This window comes from Asterias rubens, chromosome 12 (genome assembly GCF_902459465.1).
Source record: "Asterias rubens chromosome 12, eAstRub1.3, whole genome shotgun sequence".
Classification (NCBI taxonomy): domain Eukaryota; kingdom Metazoa; phylum Echinodermata; class Asteroidea; order Forcipulatida; family Asteriidae; genus Asterias; species Asterias rubens.
Genome location: NC_047073.1, coordinates 8,395,475 through 8,416,892, shown reverse-complemented (window position 1 = coordinate 8,416,892; position 21,418 = coordinate 8,395,475). Strand labels below are relative to the sequence as shown.

The window sequence follows — 21,418 nt, the reverse complement described above, 5'->3', positions numbered from 1 at the left end:
ATTATGTGGCTGGGTTCCAAAGGGCACCAAATAACAGATTCCTCCGGAGATTTCTCGGTCTCCAATAAGTCAACCTAAATGTTCCTCACCAATGTGACTGCCATTAGTCTACAAAACGTCGCTGTGATTGATTTGGGATCGTTTTTTAAAGACAAAGCAATTAACTTTCGTGGATACTTTTGGGGGTCTACTTTTAGAGCGGGAAATGAACAGTTACACAATGTGCAAATACCCCTGTGTTCCGACATTTTGTTTTGATACTCAATGTGTTTTCTTTACCTTAATCCTGCACACGATGGGTTTTCGTTGGTAAGAACATGGATGTAGAAATGATAAGAGACACAGCAGTTGTCGATCATGTTTACCATTTTGTGACACGATTCTAGAGAAAGGCATCAAAACAAATTTCAACCTAGGTAACGTATCATGATCACATCATATTGTGGATTCCAATTACGAATTATTGTTCCTTTATGGACATAAATCACGACATATTTTTAGCGATATATCAAAAACGCTACAACCACTGGCAATGAAATGTTCATTAGGTTTAGTTATAAGACTTTTTAAACATTATTTACCAACCGAACGGCTCCAAAAACTTAAGGTTTAATTTATCTATATCGCCTATTTCAAATGCGGAGTATTCTTTCTGTGTGGACGAAACCACAAAATTGTCTGCGATATATCAAACACGCTTCTTTCTTGTATTTTTCTCGTTTTAGTGGTCAAATAAATGCGACCACGAAGGAGTATCTACTTACTCTTCAAATGACATTGTCAAAGGTTGGTTTTATTTGAAGGTTTTACTTTGCCTTTATTTCAACATCAACAGTTCCAAGTCGGGACAACTTCAATCATTATGGTTAAGAAAACACATCTGTTAAACCTAGGGGAATCAGAACGCGTCCCCGAAGATGAAAATCAACGCAAGGAATGCACGGGAAGTATCTACGGGGATGATGCAAATAAAAGTCAACATCGTAGCTCGATTTACAGAGAGGGAGAGAATTCATGTCTGTGCTTGGGCAAGGCTAGACTTGGGGACAAGTCGTTAAATGTATGACGCTGTGAAAGCGTCCGACTCGATTCCCGCGACACTGGCGATATTCTCGCGAGACTGCTGGGCCCCGCGAGACTATAATGCTCTCGCGTTGGGTAGTATAGGGGATCAGCCTGCAGCCAGCAGCTTCGAGCGAGAGCTGTGATCTCGCGAGATCTGAACCATTATGCCACCACCACAACCATAAGACCACAGCGACAAACCACAAACGACTAGCCACAAGTCTAGGGGTAGACACGATGAGACTACTCACCTGTATATCTTTTTACACGCTGTTAGTAAATAATGGTTTGTCTCTCTGGTAGGGCCATGTTAGTATAGGTATATTGAAGAATATAGTGGCTCTATCTTATTATTTTTTTGCTGGATTTCGTGTACGATATTAATGCGTGCATGGACAGACACTGTTGACGCTAGTTGATCAACTGCATGCAGTCAGCTTGGGTAGTACATGCTCTATCAGGTTTCGTAATATTACTGCTATTAAGAGCGGTATGTATTATTTGGTAGCCTAAAATGACGTGGTAATCAGGGATGTTATTTTCAAGACAACGGCAACAAGTGTTATTTGCTGAAATGTTTAATTCAATAAGGAACTGGCGTTCACGTGAGAGTAAACAGGTTTAAATTGCTAACAAAAACCACCGATCATTTAAATATGAGCCAGACCCTCAACGAAATTCAAATCAACTCAGACAATACTTAAACGGCTCAATTTTGCTTAGCAGCAGCAACAACTAAATACACCATAAAAGGCTTTGCACTTTCGCAACAGGACCAAATTTCATTAAGCATGTATGCACAAAAACCTGCTAAGCACAGAAAAGTATTGCTTAACAGAAACAGGTTACCAGCCACAAATAACATTAAGTTTACACTGTTGTGACTGGTGCCCTACTAACTTATTTGCTTAAGACATTTGTCAAGCAGTATTCTGCTTTCAACAGCTTAATGAAATTGGGCCCGGGTGCCAAGAAATTTGCAAACATGTCATCTCTATTTACTGACTTACCAGATGCTTGGGCAAATTACAGTTGATGGGTGACCCGATGAAAGAGAAGTATCTCTCGGCGACAGGATCGACTGCCCACGAGATGTCCATGTTAGCCTGGACAAAGTATCGTATGCAGGCAATCCGGTCACACTCGAAGGAACAGGCTAGGTTGGGCTCGTTGGGTAGGCGGAACTGGAATGGGAAGGAGTGAGACCCTGCTTGTAGTAGTGGTATCTCCGTATCGTCTTCAGAGTCAATATCTGAAAAATCAAGAAATTATGATAAGATTGAAATATTATATCATCAAACTGTCGTTTTCGATAACACACCATGCAACTGTAGCTCGGGCATATTGTCCCATTATGCAACTTCATATAAACATCTCAATAAACTACCTTAGACGCATTTGTACAGAATTACTTGACTGTTTTATTTCACTCTTTATTTGAACATCTTGAGTTTGGACTTCTTTGTTGCATCTTCTGTAGGCGCTTTGTAACCTTGGGGAAAAAACGCCTCATAAATGCTGATACATGTATGTTTGTATGTATGTGTGTGTAACATTGTATAAAAGCCCTGTCTTAAATGTTGCCCAGACCTTCAACAAAATCAAATTATCGTTTTTCGATGAACACACCATGTGCAACTGTAGCTCGGGCCCATTGTCCCAAGACTTGTACTGCAAAGCTCGGTCCAAGATGTTGCCTTAACAAATGTGCCTCAATAATTATTGTAGCCCTGTTGTTGCCTTAACTGCATCTTAGTGTTACCCTCAATCTAACTGTTTCCCAAACATTGCACAGCCCCAATTTTGCCCAAATATTCTGCACCTGAATGAATCACTGGTAGCCTAAATGATGCCTCAACCACTTCGAGCTAAATGTAGCCCGGGTCTAAATATAACCCAAACCATTAACCTTAAAGGAACACGTTGCCTTGGATCGGTCGAGTTGCTGGTCTTCGAAAAGCATTTGTAACCGTTTGTTATAAAATGCAAAAACTACATTTACTTCAGAGGGAGTCGTTTCCCACAATGTTTTATACTATCAATGCTCGTTGCCAAGTCAGTTTTTAAGTTAATATTTGTTTTGAGTAATTACCAAACGTGTACCTTCCCTTGAAGGAAGATAGGTGTTGGGGCTATGCTTTGTTTCTAGTTGCCACATCCAGGTCTTGGTGTTAATGTTGAGTGCCGTAAAGTCGTGACTAAACCATCTTCCCAACGTGGTGTAAAATAGTACCGCCTTTAAAGTTTATTTGTAACAACACCTCGATCTTCCTGAGCCCTCACCCCCGTAATGCAATTTTTTTTTCCTGTAGTATAAAATTGCCATCCTCAAAAATGTTTACTTTTTAAGGATTTATTTATTATTATTAAAAAATCGATTTAGAAGAAAACAAATCCCCATTGAAAAGAACAACGACAGTGGCCATTTTGATGTACCGAAAAAAATTGCCCCATGAATTGTTAATGACGTGTCCACCCCCATGTAATCAATAAAAAAAATATGATGGAGAACCAGTGAAAAATTCCCTCTTGCGTAGAGTCCCGTAGCTGACATAATAAACCAAACATACTAGACCTTCTGTGCGTCGGTAGTCTATAAGTAACCGTGAATACACAAACTGGTTAAAAGAAAAAATCGATTGTTTAGGTTTCTTCATGTTAACGACGCAGCGACGGACTGTGATCCTTCCGCTACGGGCGTAATGACGTCAATGTCGGCCTGCGTAAGATCAGACCACACCCCTTTAGGTGTCAGATGTTGTGTTTGTCTCACTTTGTATACGAGCAATCAACACACAATTCATTTAGAAGTTGACATCATCTGCCGCGGGGACGAGGTGGCAAGCGGTCGCGCCCTGCTTGTCTAATGTTTCTAGAAGGCAGTAGACACTATTGGTAAATACTCAAAATAATTATAAGTATAAAACCTTTCTTGGTGACGAGTAATGGGGAGAGGTTGATTGTATAAAACATAGTGAGAAACGGCTTCCTCTGAAGTGACATAGTTTTCGAGAATGAAGTAATTTTCCACAAGTTTGATTTCGAGACCTCAGATTTAGAACTTGAGGTCTCGAAATCAAGCACACAACTTCCTGGACAAGGGTGTTTTTTTCTTTCATAGTTATCTCGCAACTCCGACGACCAATTGAGCTGAAATTTTCACAGGTTGGTTATTTTATGCATATGTTGAGATACACCAAGTGAGAAGACTGGTCTTTGACATTTACCAATAGTGTCCAGTGTCTTTAATGTATAGTAGTTAATTTAACTTGAAAGCTTCACTCGTATCATACCCGTGCCAATACAATCCAACTAACTCATATCTCGTCACTTGCTCATGTTACCGGACAAGCAGACATCACGCCGGCACTCGCAGATATTCGAGAGCCATTTTGTCGGGTCACTTTTCTCCATCGAGATTGAAGATGATGGATTCATCTCTTGCTCTTCCTTTCAATATTCAAAGTTTTAAGAAAGTGTATTTTTGTCTTTGAGGGTTCATGCCAGGCTAGTTAAAAATCAGACGATTGAACTTCAAGCCATGGAAACGATTTACGATGGCATAACAAAATAGACGCCGAACGGGAGAATTAGCCATCCCTCTTATCTGTAACTTATTCACTGATGTGCTTTCACATGAACGGGAAAGGGCAGCTGCCTCAACCTAATGATTTACAATGAACCATGTATTTTGTTTTACCCTCCGTAAATTTAAACTATTATGCCAAACTACAACAGGAAACTATGTGTTAGAATGGGTGGGCTTACGGCACCGGGAGGCGCGCCACCGGGAGTGTCCTTGTGGGGTCTTGGAACAATGGACCCCACAATGATAATAATTTGTTCAACATGGACCAAACAGAGGAATTCTTTGTTCAATTTGTAATAATAATGAATAAAGCATTTGAATATTTATAAAGCATCTTAAAATCTTTAGCACTATTAACATCTTTCAATAAGCAGATAAGCAAAAAACATACTAATAACAAATAGGAATGTAAAAATAGTCGATACCCTAATTATGGACCCCACAAGGGAGTTGCTTGTTCAACCGGGACCCCACAATTCTTTGGAAGAAGGGAGAAATATAACACCAATAGCAGAACCCCAGCAACCAGATGGTTGTGTGCATGCGTGCCAGAACAGGTATGGAAAACACACAGGCGTATAATATTCCGACAACCCTCTGTTCCGAAACCTTTACTATTTCCTAACCATATTACCAAAACCAAAACCCTTACCGTGATCATGGGGGGTAATCGGAACCTGTTGTCGGAACAAAGGGATTTCAAAATTGGGTTCGATTTCACAAAGGACTTGGGACTATGTCCTAATTTGAGACTTTAGTCTTTTTACTCTTAGAGAAATCCACCTGAGGGTTCTGCTCGGAATAATAGGGTTGTCGGAATTTAGGAATATCGGAGCACAATGATTTGCATACACGTGTCATAATTATCATATATAAACAAGATAAGGTCTGGAAACACAATGCGACATCTGCTTACAAAGATGGCCCCTAAGGACAAATTCAGCTTCGTGTTGCACTTATTTTCCACTAGATAGGGTCCTCATAAAAGTGGCGGAAATGGCAAGTCTTAACCTAATGATAACATTGTGTTATTTTACTCTTTAGAGAATGACGTTTGAAACGTGACGTACATTTGACATCAAAAATAAAATGGGTCTGCACAAACACAAATGTCAAATTCAATGCCGGTTTGATTAAATATCATCAACATTCAGGAGTTAACTAAATATTCGCTGGTGCTATTTTGATGTCCTTTTGTCTTATCTGTATATTTGTTAACAACATTTGTTCACCTTGTAAAGCAGCAAGTGACATATTTCAGCTTTGTGGTGGTATGGCAGTTGTTTTGTTTATAACAAAAATGAATGAATAGAAAATGTATCATACGCTTACCCGTGTGTGTCAAATGTTATGCACATTGCATTATATATTATAGTCCTTTGCAAACTGATATTCATACATAGGCAGTATCCTAAAATGTATCGTCCAGAGACTGGCAAAGCGAAGCTTTCAAAGATATTACCCTGAAATTAAAATCAGTTAATGGACAGTTAGTGCACAGTTGTCAGATTTAACTACAATCCTCTCTCTCATTCGAAATGCCCTCCATTAAACAAAAACTACTTATCAAAGATGACGTCTACTTTACGAGCCAAAGTATATAACAATAGAGCCTTAGAATGAACTGGGCTAGAAAAACAAGAACGCAGGAATGAACAAAGCCGTTGTGATTTAAAGTCAAACCTTTCTCTCATATTAAATATGCCTTTCGCTAACCCCCTCACCCCCCCCCCACACACACACAAATCAAAGATGGCGTCTGTTTTATATACACCATTGGGCCATTAGAGCTATAGAATATATAGGGCTAGAAACAAAATAGAACGTAGGAATGACCAAAGACGTTGTGCAGCGAAATCACTTAACCCAAATCTTAGTAATTGAACCCTACAATCGTCCTTCATGCCAACGATACACGGAGAGTCGTTCTAATGGATTATATGCCTTCTCTTAAGATTGAATAAGAGGATCTGGGGCTAAAGGCACCGGACACGTTTGGTAATTTTGTCAAAGACCTGTATTCTCACTTGGTGTATCTCAACATATGCAAAAAATAACACACTAGTGAAAATTTTGGCGCAATTATTGGTCATCGAATTTCGCAAGAGAATTATGAAAGAAAAAACAGTTGATATCAAAAACACAAATTTTCTGTTTGTGCACCTTGGGTGCCTTTATTGACAGATATGTGCGTGATATAAATATATAATTATTGCTATATATTGTTAAGAAAAACACCCTTGTTGCATTTCTTTATGTGCTTTCCGATGCATAATAAAAATCTTCAGGTCTGCGTCTTTCTTCAGGGGGAGTTGTTATTAGTTGTTATCAGGAGTTGTTTACCCGAGGGCCTTACCATTTCATAGCTAGCTGGAGGGGTGTTGTGCTGAAAGAAACCATTGAACAATTATAATTTTTGCATTTATTTTACTTTTTGACCAAAAAGTTTAGATGTTTTTTGACCGAAAAGGTATTTATGAATGGGAATCAAAGTGTGTTGAATCGGTTTTCAACTAGTGGTTTAAACCCGCCGAGTCCGGGTTCTTGATAACTTACCTCGACTTCGTCTCGGTAAAATTATCAAGAACCAGGCTTCGTTGGGATTAAACCACTAGTTGAAAACCTCTTCACCACACATTGATTCCCTTATTATTTTTTCTTTTAAATGGCCGCCCGACACTCACTGAAAATAAAATAAAAATCGCCTGAGATAGCTTAAACCTATCATTTAAAAAAAAAAAAAAAAATAGTAAGAAAAACAAACTTCAAACCCCCCCTCCCACAAAAAGAGCCTCTAAAAAGGAAGCGGTCGGGACGCTGAACATTTTTATTTTATTTTGGTCTAATGTGATTGAGGCCCAAATGGCTTTTCCCCCGTTCGATTACTGCGCACGTGTGTGTGTATACATTTACAGAAGTCTCTCTCTGCCTCTGTTTGAAAACCAACGATACTTTAGCCTGGGGCTGAAACTGTTACGTTGTATCCATCTGTTGCCTAGGTACAAACACTATAACACAATACAATACAATACCCCAAGAAACATTTATGTAGCGCTCTTACAAAGCTGTTACAAGCTGAATAACAGAATAGCAAAAATAAGGAATCAAATAAATGAGTCTTAAAGGCACTGGACACTATTAGTAATTACTAGAAATAACTGTAAGCAAACAAACTTACTTGGTAACGAGCAATGGAGACCTTTTGATAATAAACGGCTCCATTGAAGTAATGTATAGTTTTTGAGACAGAGGTAACTTCTCAATCAAATATTAAAAGACTTCTGGACCGAAGACTTTTTAGGCATCTGGAAGCAAACAAATTTGTGCAACAATGGTGTTTTTCCTTTCATATTTTTCTTGCTATTTCGATGACCAATTGAGTCAAAATTTTCACAGACTTGAATTTTATGCAAATGTTTGTATGTTGGTACACACCAAGTGAGAATACTTGTCTTTGAGAATTACCAAATGTGTCCAGTGCCTTTAAGAGCTTTCCTGAAGGCTGCAAGTGAATGAGCATGGCGAATGTTTTGATGATAATAATAATAATAGGCCTAATAAACGTTAAAACATTATTATAAAGTGCCACATTGCCATATTGGCCTCAAAGCGCTAAATGCAAAGATAAAAAGTAACTACCAAATTACAACAACATTACAAATACAAAGGGTTTATATAAATTATCAAAAGCTCTCCATAATTCAATATAGGTGTCACAGCAGCATAGGGCTACCCCCCTATATTGTAATGAAACCAGGTGCTGTCCCCTTTGCAACTATTTACATAATTGAGGCATTTTCCACCTGCAAACGCTTAAGAACGTGCTCTTTTATAAATGTGATACTGATGATCCAGCCACCAGAACTCGGTGGGCCACATCTAGATCAGCTGGATCTGGATGTATATTCTCGACGCTCTCTAATCAGAGCCAACGAGGTGAGGAGTTAATGAAGAAGTTTCAGTTTAGATGTGGAAGTGAAACGGGAAAACCCTTAGAGAATTATTCCAGGGCTCGACCAAACGATCACAATCTAGCTAGCCACATCCAGCACCCTCCTATCCTCGCAAATGTATTCGGAACAATATATATGAGCTTCAAGTTCAACTTACCTTTTCCCCAGACTGTGGTCCTATCGTAGATAGACTGTTCGCCACCTCGTAAGCAGGTTCCACCTCGTTTCTGTCCCGTGGCCGACCTGATTTTCTCCCTCCACTGTGTTCGGATCTCACCCTTTAGTGACACCCGAATCCCTGGCAAGGCAAGAGGAAAATGTGAGTAATTTTTAATTTGGTTAATTTCACTCTGAAAATATTTCTGTATCCTGCTACAACTTGTTAAATAATTTATTTTTACAAAAAGGAATATCTCTAATAAAATGATGTACTATTTTGTTTCATAACTAATAAAAAAGTGGAGGCAGGATACGGAAACTTTTCCTCACCGTAAACCGTTTCGGTATCAGCTGCTAAAATATAGGATTCGAACTGCCTCAAGCTACCGAGCAATCTCGGTGGTTTATTTGGTATGACACTGCTCTAGAATTGCAATAGTCGTGGGTACAGAACACAATAATAATATGCCTGTGGTATTTTTCACAGAAGTCGGAAAACTACTGCGATACAGTGTTTATACACACAGCGGTGTAGATGGGTAAAACTACCAAAATAATATTCTTTATCCCCGATGTAAACTTAACCTCTATTGAATCGATGGTCCCCGCTGCTAAAATATAGAATTCGAACTGCCTCTAGCTGCTGGGCAATCTCGGTGGTCTAGTTGGTTATCTGCTCTATAATTTCAAAGGTCGTGGATTGGTGGGTTCGAATCCCATTCGAGTAACAAGCCAGTTTTTTTTCACAGAACGCGGAAAAGGCAACATTTTGCTTTGAAGTAATCTGGTTATGACAAAAAAATTCATAAATTCTATCCCCAAAATTTGAAAACGAGAAGCGTAACTGCTAGTAATGTTTTTCAAATGGTCTAAATGTATACATTTATACAGGATTAAAACAGCAGAATAGTTCAAAAACAGGGTACGAAGACCACGCTGTCATAAAATAAAAACCTTGCCAGAAAAGTAGACGAAGGGGGAAAACAAATCCAGACAATTATTTATGGCAAGCTTTGGTCGACGGCGACACTCAAATTTTACTCTTAGATGAAACAAGAATGGTTATCCATATCATAATGAGATATGACTGATATACTGCCCGTTGCCAACAGCAACCAACCAGCCATAGTTGCTAATGAAAAATGCAGGTATGGTCCTTCTATTGCAAAACAGCCTAACTGGAAAAATTACATTTTTGAGAAGCTGTTTTGCATATAAACAGAATGATAGGACATGTTATATTAACATCAACACATAAGATATGCCTTTTAAACTTAAAAATGAAAAAGGAAAAATCACATCATTTTACAAAGGAATGATCTTATAATATGATAAACAAAATTTTGTGAGCTCATGGCAAACAGCCCTCACTCCACTAAAAAATGACTTTTTTGAGAAGCTGTTTTGCCATAAAAACGGAATTACAGGACATGTTATATTCACATCCAAATAAATACGGTTTGCCTTTCAAATTTAGAAAACGAAAATTTGCCTCAATTTACAAAGTATTAGTGATCTCGTATGAAAAACTAAATTTTGCAAGCTTGGCTGTTTTCAATTCTTTCATTATTATCTCGCAACTTCGACTACCGATTGATCTAAAATGTTCAAAGGTTTGTTATTTTCTGCGTATGTTGAGATACACAAAGTGAGAACACTGGTCTTTGATATTTACTAATAGTGTCCAGTGTCTTTAAAAAGAACACATGAACATTTTTGGGGGTGTGAATCTTACGATAAAGAACACTAGATAAATTTGTTAAATAGAGAGGAAGATGAATATAAACGGGACAACAAACAGTGACAGAGATATTTACAACCATCCTAAACATACCACGAGAGGACAGTTAAATTAAAACCCACCAAAGTGAAAGGGGAAAAAGAGGGAAGGAAAAAAAGAAATCGAGTATCTAAGAGTGTGTCACTAATACCTACACGTGGGTAACACGGTATGGCCCACCTAGCCTGAAAGAGTCTGCAGTTTATGGATTATGTTAAAACCATGGGGCGAGAGGTATCATGGAAAAGTGCAAGCTTAAAGCGGATTTGAGGGGGAAATGCATTAAGTATAATATCTGTTCAAACCAAGTATGATTATCATAAACAAATAATTTAAGTTAAGAAATTGTCTGTCGGTAACAAATTGCAGCAAAGAACGAAGCAAGCAAGAATACAAAATCAGCCGTCAGCAGTATACATGTAGCTGTATCTGCGTAATCTTTGGTCACCAGACACGCTTTTATATTAAAGGATCTCAAAAAAATTCAGCAAATTTATTGAGTCTAAATCATGTTAAGAAATAATAACGGTTAATTTTGTTAGGTATGAATAGATAATGTACACGGTAAGTCACACAAACGCAAATGTTTATTAGAACTCCATTTTTAAGCTGGAGCGTTTTTCCCATGACTCAACATTTTCGTAACTGTTCATACCAAATGTTGGCAAACTCAAAAAGCGAGAATAACAAAATTTGCCGAGTCTGCGTATTATTTGGTCACCAGACACGCCCAATGATATGACCTCCATACATGCGGTTATGAGGTCTTCGTTTAATCAGTTGTATTCAAATCAATTTTGAGTACTACGAATACAGGCAGTAAACTGTCGTGATTTTTCATTCGGTCATTCAGGTTTATTATTTGATTCGAAATTACACAGCATGGTTAATAATTATGTGTCACATTGGTAATGAATCGTTAAAGGCAGTGATGGACTCTATTGGTAATTGTAAAATACCAGTCTTTTCACTTGGTGTATCTCAACATAGTATAAAATAACAAACCTGGGAAAATTTTAGCTCAATTGGTCGGCGAAGTTGCGAGATAATAATGAAAGAAAAAACACTCTTGTTCCACGTAGTGTGCGTTTAGCATTGCTGTTGCTGGGTCGAAAACAAAGATCCACACAAACAGTATTTTCCCCATACTGCATCTCTGCTGCTTTGTGTTTTAAAGACACTAGACACTATTGATAATTGTCAAAGACCAGTCTTCTCACTTGGTGTATCTTAACATGTACATAAAAATAACAACCCTGTGAAAATTTCAGCTCAATTGGTTGTCGAAGTTGCGAGATAATAATGAAAGAAGAAACACCATTGTCACACGAAGTTGTGTGCTTTCAGATGCTTGATTTCGAGACCTCAAGTTCTAAATCTGAGGTCTAGAAATCAAATTCGTGGAAAATTACTTCTTTCTCGAAAACTATGTCACTTCAGAGGGAGCCGTTTATCACAATGTTTTATACCATCAACCTCTCCCCATTACTCGTCACCAAGTCAGGTTTGATGCTAATAATTATTTTGAGTAATTGCCAACAGTGTCCACTGCCTTTAAGGACACTATCCACACTTAATGTGACACAATATGCAATAACAAATGAATGTTGAAGCTCAATATGCCATAATAGGAGCCAAGAGAAACAAGTGGAAACATCCTTATACACATCGTTTGACTCATTTCTCGATTTGTTTTGCATTTCAAGCAACATACAACAATCCAAAAGGAGTTTCCCTCAATGACCATCTTAATAAGTTGTGAGTAAATCTGTGAACTTTCAAAATCACGCATGTCTCCCTTGTCCACTCAAACTAGGGTTTCTTTTCAGCTCATTGCATGTAATCTCATGTTCTTGCACACATGAATTTGTCAGTTTCAGTCATTTTCTTACATTTAAATGGAAATTCAAGATTAAATTGTCTACCAATCTTATTTAAAATTCGACTACCTATAATATTGACATTTTGGTGAAACTGAATGGCTGACCAGTCTCTTGTTCATGGCTTTTGCGAAATTGACTATCTCCGACCTATTGAATTTCAGCGATCTTATTATGACCAGTGAATACTAAACCTTGAAATTTAATTTCTCCTTTTTGACTGATGAATGCTGATGCAATGGAGCACAATTAACTAAATTCAAACGTAACATAATGACCTCAGTGCTATATAATGATGATTTTGTTTATATATCTCATGAGTTTGTTTAGTTAAATGAAAAGTTAGTATAATTTAGTTGAATGAATGTATATTCTTCATTCACAAAACAGTGATGTTCCGAACTATTGATTGACATTTTTCGCCTACTTTGACTGATTCATAATTAATTGAGTATAGCCGAGATCTGATGACATGATATCACGGTTTACCTCGCGGCAATATCGAGAGCTCTCCACATTAACTCTCCGATGCTCAATTTATCGTATATACAATCAGAACCTTTCAGGACACCAGAATACCCCCCCCCCCGTCTGCCATTTTGTTGTCTGTAGTCTGCCGTCCTCAACATTTTTCCTGATTCGTTTTTTAAGGTTCCCTCTTTGAATCGATTTAGAAGAACGAAAATTCCCTATTGGAAAGCATTACGACAGTGGCAACTCTGATGTACAGAAACAGCAACCTGTCGGTGGTGTAAAAATTGTCATGACATTTACATATAGCTGCTATAATAACCCCCCTTATTCGTAGCCTATTACAAAATTCTAATCAATATCTAGTTTGAAGAGAGGCTCGAGGCCCTCGGGGAATGGGTATATTAGTGTTATGCCTGCTGCGTCTTACAGGATACTCAATGTTATGTTTTGACATCTATAGCTGCTTTATAGTTTTGATGATTTTAATCTACAACAATAAGTTTAGGAAAGATTGGTTACAATAGGTTTCCCTTGCCAATTTCATCAAAAATCCATTCATTTTAACACTCGGCTCCTTCAATTTTCTTTTTAATCAGCATTCTACACGGAAGTAAATAAATTCCACCAGTTTTGCATTTATGACCAAAATAATGATCACCCAATTTCAGTAGGCAGCAAGACTCATTCAGTTTCATTCGAACCAACACCTGTAAATACATGTAGGTAGATGGACACTATAAGTAATTGTCAAAGACCTGTCCTTTCACTTGGTGTATCTAAACATTATGCATACACAAAACTGTGCAAATTTGAGCTCAATAGGTCGTCGAAGTTGCGAGATAACTATGAAAGAAAAACACCCTTGTCACACGAAGTTGTGTGTTTTTAGATGCTTGATTTCGAGACCTCTCTAATTCTGAGGTCTCGAAATCAAATACTTTTAACCTCTCCCCATTACTCGTTAACAAGTAACAATTATTTTGAGCAAATTACCAATAGTGTCCACTGCCTTTAATAACGGTAAAAATGTAGTGTTGAATTGCGTAAACGTGAAATAGAATAACTAAAACAAATCTTACTGAGGACAAAGAAATCACGTGTGCACGAAAACATAGAATCGATGAATGCGTTAATGGCTAAAACGGAACCCTATATAATTTGACAGAGTAGTAATAAAAATGCATTAACTTTAATACGTGTTCATGAAATTTAATGTGTACTTTTGCTGAAATGGGCCGGGGAAACCATATTAGATATGTGAACTCGTTCCAGTTCCAGTTCTTGTTTATGTTTTCTTTCCTGTCCTCGTTCTCGAACTTGAATTGTTGTCTGTGTCATGCTCAAAATTTGTACAATATTGTACGCGTAATCCCACAAGAGTATCAAATTGTATTTGATTAAATGTTGGACCGTTCTATTCGTAAAATAGAAAAGTAAGACACTGCACACAGCTTTGTGTGCTCACACACTTTCTCCTTTGTTTTCAACCACAATGTTGCATGCATGAGATTCACAATTTTATTTTTTTAATTTTATTTTATAGTTTTAAGACAAACTTCGTGAACCGAAGGTCAAACATAATTATTTTTAACAAAACCAGATTGCACATTCGCCCATAAAACAAAAACAAAACCACGTTAACTTAAGAAACACCTCCACTGTGGTGAAAAGGGAAATGGGTCAAGTAAATGGAACATTAAAGTTTAAACAAAACATTATTATATCAGGTAATCCCAGACTAAAGTTATTCCTTAACACCAATTAGCATATTGTGCATGTCACTCTGATATTGAGTCTCGGTGACATCACATTCAGGATGTCATCCTTAAGTGAACACGACGTGTATATCATGTCAACTCCAAACTGTGGGAATTGCATTGACTTTTTGTCGAGCGCGTGAGGAAAGAGGCAAATTAACGCCGCTGGGGGGAAACACCGCCCGTGTCATCAGCGGGGCAACTAACTCGTTTTATAACGTGCAGTTGGCGTGGTCGCGATTCTAGCAACCGTTTCAGCAACCGTTTTAGCGACCGTTTCAATATTATTTTCGTATTTCAGTATTTGCATAGTTTCAAGTTAGCGTTCAAAGTAAGCATCATGCTAATTGGGGCTTTCATTTGGATGTGGCTGAGATATTTTTTGGGATAAAATAAATAAAATAATGAAAGGGGGTCCTTAAGTGATGTTTCATTGCGTAAAATAAAAGGTATCTTTCAATAACCGTATTAGGACGGTCTGGCGGCCATATTATTTGTTATTATTATTAATTGTTCAAACAATATTTTTAACTTCTTGTTTAATGACCTCACGTGTTAATGTTGAAACTTTAAAATTATTTGTTATTTCCTGTGCATATGTGCAATTCAGTTCTTAACTGCCAGTCATGTTTATAATATGCCATTATTTAATTGATTCAGAATTAAGTTGAATTGAATATTATACGGAAGAATTTCTCATGGTTCGGTATCGGCAAATACAAGATGAGCTTTTACATTATGGGGGTCACAGATAAAGTTTTGAAGCACATAACTTATCAAATTTACTCAGACAGTTACATACAATACACTTGGCAGTCGTTTGGCGCAATTTGTCGCTGTTTATATGGTACTTCTTTTAAATTTGCCATACAGTCAGTCTATTTACATTACCCCATCTTTCTCAAATTCTTTTACATCATAAAAATTGAGACATTACATCTCTACAATCGTCGTCACTTAAAGCTGAACTAGATCTACACAAAAGAACGCAAGGTAGACTATAGCTGCGACCATGCCTGACCCCGTAGAGTTCAGTGAGCTAGCCCCGTTGAGAAGGTCGAATGATATCGCTGCTGTGCTCGGAGTTTATCGAGCACAGCACCATAATGAATTTAAAAACGGAGATACCACGCTCTGTCCGGCGTCCATCTAGTTCAGAACGAGAATCGCTGCCGATAGATTCCAATTAGGACCGGCACGGGCTAACGGTCAAGCCCGCTTCAGTAATCTAACCTTTTCCCGGTAATCTACGCTGACATACTTTCATTCACCCGCTGGCTGAGATCGAAAAGAAACCAAGACGATAAAAAATGGACTTTGACATGTCTCTTTTGTTGCCGTGCAGGTTTTTTCCTTACAGCAAATTGCTCACTTGCAAGTAAAATAATAGTATTGAGGCTCATTCTTGTGCGTTTCATCCCCACTTTGTTTATTTTCTTTCTTAAATTGCACCTTACGGCTATGACGCCACGCCGCACCATCCCAGTTTAGCCAAGTTTGTGCTGCAAAGGGATCACCTAACCCACGGCTAAATGTAAGACACACAGCTAAATGTAAGACACACAGCTAAATTTGGTAACAGTTCGAACGATCGAGCTATCCGAATCTCTGCTACGTATTTCTCATAAACATCTACATTACACACAGTATTATTGTTAGCACAGAAATAGAAAATGTTGGACTTTGATAGTCATTCTCCTGGATGTAGTGACGTGTGTGCGGCACCATAAATGTAGCCCGGGCCTAAGCGAGCCCTAAATGTAGCCCGGGCCTAAGCGATTAATGATAATGTACTTGGTTCGCATGCTGCAGGAAGACACAATAAATCAAACATTACAACTAAGCATCACCTAATGGGTTCAAAAATGTCAAAGCGTTTAACTGTCTTTTTTAAAAGCATCCAACCTTGTGTGGGAGTTGTGCCATTTATGATTGGATTGTTCACCTCTACTGATTAAGAAAATAATTGAAGAGTAATTATTTCACATTCGGTCTAACAATTAACTTCGGTTCGTCTCTATGTACACAACCGGTTCATCTCTGTGTACTTAACTGGTTCACGTCGGTATTGATTTTGTATGTGAATTAAGGCAGTGTTAGTGTAACCCTCCTCATGAAAACGCATTGCGTCTCTATTCCTTGCTGTTCTCGTCCATACTGTCCTTCAAACGATCTATACTGTCATCCAGTCTCCATCTTCTTCAACTTATCCGCCTCTTCTCCTTTTCCCAATGTCATTTGTTGACAATTCATTCATCCCTATTCATTTCTGTTCTTTTCCATTCTATTCCTTCATAAGGTCTGCTGCCATCTCTCAAATCTTCTTCAAATTGTCTGCTTCTTCTCCTTTTCCGTCACCTTAGTTGCCAATTCATTCATCTTTGTTACTTGCTGTTATACTTGTTTATACTGTACCTGCATAAAATCTCATTCCATCCATCCGTCCACCTTCTTCTTTCTCCTTGTTCCTGTCATTTGTTGACAAACCATTCATCCCTATTCCTTGCTGTTCTTGTCCTTACTTTTCCTTCATAACGGAACAACCTCTTTCCCACCGTAGGTCTGTAGCCAGACTCTGTCTTCTCTACAGATATGTTCACGGTAGATGTGCCACCAGTACCAGTGTGTCCGACCTAGTTCCGCCTACTAGGGTGTTTGAGCGTGAAACCAGACTTTCTGCTTCTTCTCACCCATACACTCTTGCTTTGCTGAGATGTAGAATAAAGAGCCATTCCAACAACTTATTCCACGTACTGCATCTCTTTGGAACTCCCTGCCTGGTGGATGTTTCCCCCATCCTACAATCTGGACGGTTTTAAGAGGAATAACCCCTTACCTAGAGTGGCTGGTTTGGGGCGAACTTTAAACAAAAGGTGTATTTCCTATTTAATTTCCCCCGTTCTTGGTTGCCAATCAATAAGTCCTGTTGTCTATCTACTGTCATTTCTTCGGGCAGTGTGTCCAGTCCACCTTCATCTCCCCTGTCTTATTTTCCTTATGATGTCCAGTTTTCTTGCATATTATTTCCAAACAAGACCTTGTCTCTGATTGATATATGAAGCATTTGTCTTTCCATTGCTCTTGTGCTGTATAAACATGTTGTACTCTATCTGTTGTGCTGCTGCTCATAGGTCATTTATGGTAACGCACACTGATCAAATACCATTCTCAGGGGACCAATTGGTGCGTGTTTGTTCATAAGTACCCCGTATGCAGTAATATAACCATAGAGGTCCTTGCTCTATGATATATAACCAGTTGTGACTTTTATCAGAATTTCCTTTTGGTGGGAAAATTGTGACGAGTAAGCCTACCGATTGCTCTGACCAACATTAGTTTTTGTTTTGGTGTAACCCATTCACCGATGTGTGTTAGCACTGTATACTCTCAATACTTTCCCGAGTCCTGTGAACACAAATATCGCAGGCATGTTACTTGGGTGGGATTCAAACCAACGACCCTTGCAATTCTAGAGCAGCGTCTCACCAACGAGACTACCGAGAGTGCCTGGTATAGTGATAGAGGCTGTTCGGCAACAATTTTTTTTCTGCGTTTTCGAACCGAGACTCAACCTATACTTTATCACACATTTTGTAGAACAAATAATATATTTTTAAAAAATGGAGGGTCTGAAGCGATATTTGTTTCAAAAATTTCTGATATCTAATAGCCTAGATTATGCTCTAGAAATACTAATGTGGATAAATATTTTCAAGATGAAAGACTTGAGTACATGACAAGCCTGCCTGGAAGGAACTATAGGCGCCGGGCACGGTGTCAAAATACCCCATGGGTTGTAGGAAAAACGTTATGTGGGGGGGGGGGTATTACCCCCACACCATTAAGCGAGCTAAAACGAGAATCTTCACATGTACCGGCAAATCCATATACAAATTGTTCAGGCAAACACACCGGGTATAATTTAAGCCGCTGATGAACTACCTAAGTTGAACCTGACGTAGAGTGAGTGCACTGCATACAGCTTATTGCAAATTGAACTGATTGCTTTCCTCCCTATATGTATAGTTTGTCCATCTAGCGTATTATTAGCGCACCTTCAATTTTATGCAGTCTTGAGTGACATGAAATAGACCCAAGGCTACAGCAAATGTGCATTTCCTATACGCTATGAGGCTGGATGTGACACTTTAAAGCCATTATACACTTTCGGTACAGACAGATTTACAAATAATTCACAGGGTTTACAGAAGGTAATGGTGAAAGACTTATCTTGAAATATTACTTCATGAAATGTTTTACTTTTTGAGAAAACATTAAAACAATATCAATTCTCGATAGCGAGAATTACGGATTTATTTTAAACACATGTCATGACACGGCGAAACGTGGGGAAACAAGGGTGGGTTTTCCCGTTATTTCCCTCCGACTCCGACGACCGATTGAGCCTAAATTTTCAGAGGTTTGTTATTTTATATATAAGTTGTGATACACGAAGTGTGGGCCTTGGACAACACTGTTTACCGAAGGTGTCCAATGGCTTTAAAGGGGGAAAGTCATACCACTCGTTGTTGAATCTGAGTAAAGAGGAAACCGAATAGACTGTACGACTTTTTCTGATGAGTATTTTGGCAAAAAGGTTGTAGCTATACTTTCTGTGCCAGCTCCATGAAATCGGGCACATTGCCCTACTCTAAAGTACGAGTACTTGGACCATTGAGTATGAGTACTAGTGTTCGAGTACTGAGTGTTCTAATACCCGAGTACCAAGTCAAACAGCTGAGTACCAAGTACTTGAGTCTCCAAGAGTGGATAAGAGCACTTTATAAAAATAGATCGTTGCAAAATAGAGTTTAAGCGGGAAAAAATATTGGGTTTTAAACTTAGACGATATTTTGTGTTTGCTGTGATAACTGTCTTTTAAAGGGTCTATGTACTTTTTGTATAGGACAACAAACACAATGTCCAAAGATTTACATTTAACGTGATGGCAGAAAGCTTCCCAGAAAATATTACTTGCTGAGGTGCTGTATTTTTTTGAGAAATGAGTAAAACAATGTCATGAAAATAATGTTCATCTCAGTGATCATGAGGCGAAAATTATTTCAGCATGTAAAAATGTTCTTCCATGACATTGTTTTACTAAATCCTCAAAAACTACAGTACCTCAGCAACTACAATTTGATGTATCGCTTTCTACTGTCAATATCTTCAAGCGGTGCAAATTTAATGTAAATCTGTGGACATTGTGTTTTGTGTTACAAAAAGTACCCAAATATTTTAAACACGAATACATTACAGACAATTTCAAGTTTCCCATTTCTCGAGCCTTATTTCTCACTGCTTTGTAGCCCCGCCATGATTAATAAACGAAAGACCGTTTTGTAAATGGCAACTGCAATTCGCCTGTATTTTGAATGTTTTTTTAAAACTATTCTGAATCCCATTGTTTTGTAGCCTTGTCATTTTGTCATCAAGAAATAATTTTGAATAATTTTGCTGCACTCGAAGTACAAGTCAGCCTTTGTTTGATGTTTTATAATAAACCAACGTTGTTTTGTTTGTGTGATTATTTTGCACTGGCAAAACAACTTCTTACTGACAGGTTCATTAAATACAATAAAACTGTAAGTGAGAAAAATAAAAATAATCAAAAACACCAAGAATAGTAGCGATGACAATAAATTTCAAAACACAAACAATAAATAAAGAAATAAAGAAAAACCAGAACAATAAAACAAACGAGTACAAACTGTCCTCCCTTGAAATGCAACTTGCAGCTTTTGTTTTCACCACATAGAATGTGAATGGGTCCAATTTGGATACTAATTTATTATTCATTGTTCCAATCTTTCGGAGAAAATTAATTGTTCCTTTTGTAAAACTTAGGTCGAGATCAAGAGAATATCATTTGAACAACCTTCAAAATCACCGTTGCTAATTTGTTCGATTGTCTAGTTTGAAATGCATACACACAAATGCCGTCCATTTTTGGATGAAATATTAATATTAACAGGTTGGCTGTATATTATATTCATTATAAACTATTCAATTAACACTTCTATAAAAAAAATTGAACTGTTAAATGGAAAGGAAGCTGTTTATGGTTGGATGACGCAGTCTATAATCTACACACACACGAACGATCTTACCGCCATCGATCCAATGCTTAAAGGCACTGGACACGTTTGGTAATTGTCAAAGACCAGTAGTCTATGTATAGGCCTAACACCATTTTGCATCTGTGAAAGTTTTGAATCAAAAGGTAATCGAAGTTGCAAGAAAATGATGAAAGAAAAAACACCCTTGTTGCACAAATGTGTGTTCCTGCAGTTACAAACAAAAGGCTATAGCCATAGTCTATTAATACTTTAGTGAGAAAAACACATCTTTCTCAACCTACGTTACTTTAGAGGGAGCAGTTTCTCACAATGTTTTATACTACCAACAGCTCTCCATTGCTCGTTACCAAGTAAGGTTTTATGCTACTATTATGTTTTGAGTAATTACCAATAGTGTACAGTTCCTTTAAGTCGTCTCTCTCACTGCTAGGGGGGGGGGGGGTGCGGGGCCCACGGTCCTCTAATTATATTCCCGGGTTCGCTAATTGCGCTTGTCTTGGGGGATGAAATCGATAAGCAAATTAATGTACCATCACTCGTTAGCGTTTATTGCTTTATTCCTAACGCACGTACTGTAGCCTATGTTGCATGGCTGTGTTAAGAAGCTTTGCTCCTGTCTATGGATTAAACATTCTTCTTCTTCTGATCGCTAGAAATAAAGATGTCTTCCTGTAGTTGTTA

At 38.0% G+C, this 21,418-nt stretch overlaps 1 protein-coding gene across 1 annotated transcript in view; it reads right to left on the bottom strand.

Annotated features, from left to right (window-relative positions):
• Window positions 1–21,418, bottom strand: part of LOC117298091 (arrestin domain-containing protein 3-like) — a 73,962-nt gene that overhangs the window by 36,379 nt on the left and 16,165 nt on the right. The window contains exons 2-3 of the mRNA XM_033781332.1: window positions 8,765–8,905; window positions 2,076–2,317 (exon numbers count right to left, since the gene is read on the bottom strand). Of these exons, the coding sequence (XP_033637223.1) occupies window positions 2,076–2,317; window positions 8,765–8,905 (383 nt within the window). The remainder of the gene's footprint in view (window positions 1–2,075; window positions 2,318–8,764; window positions 8,906–21,418) is intronic.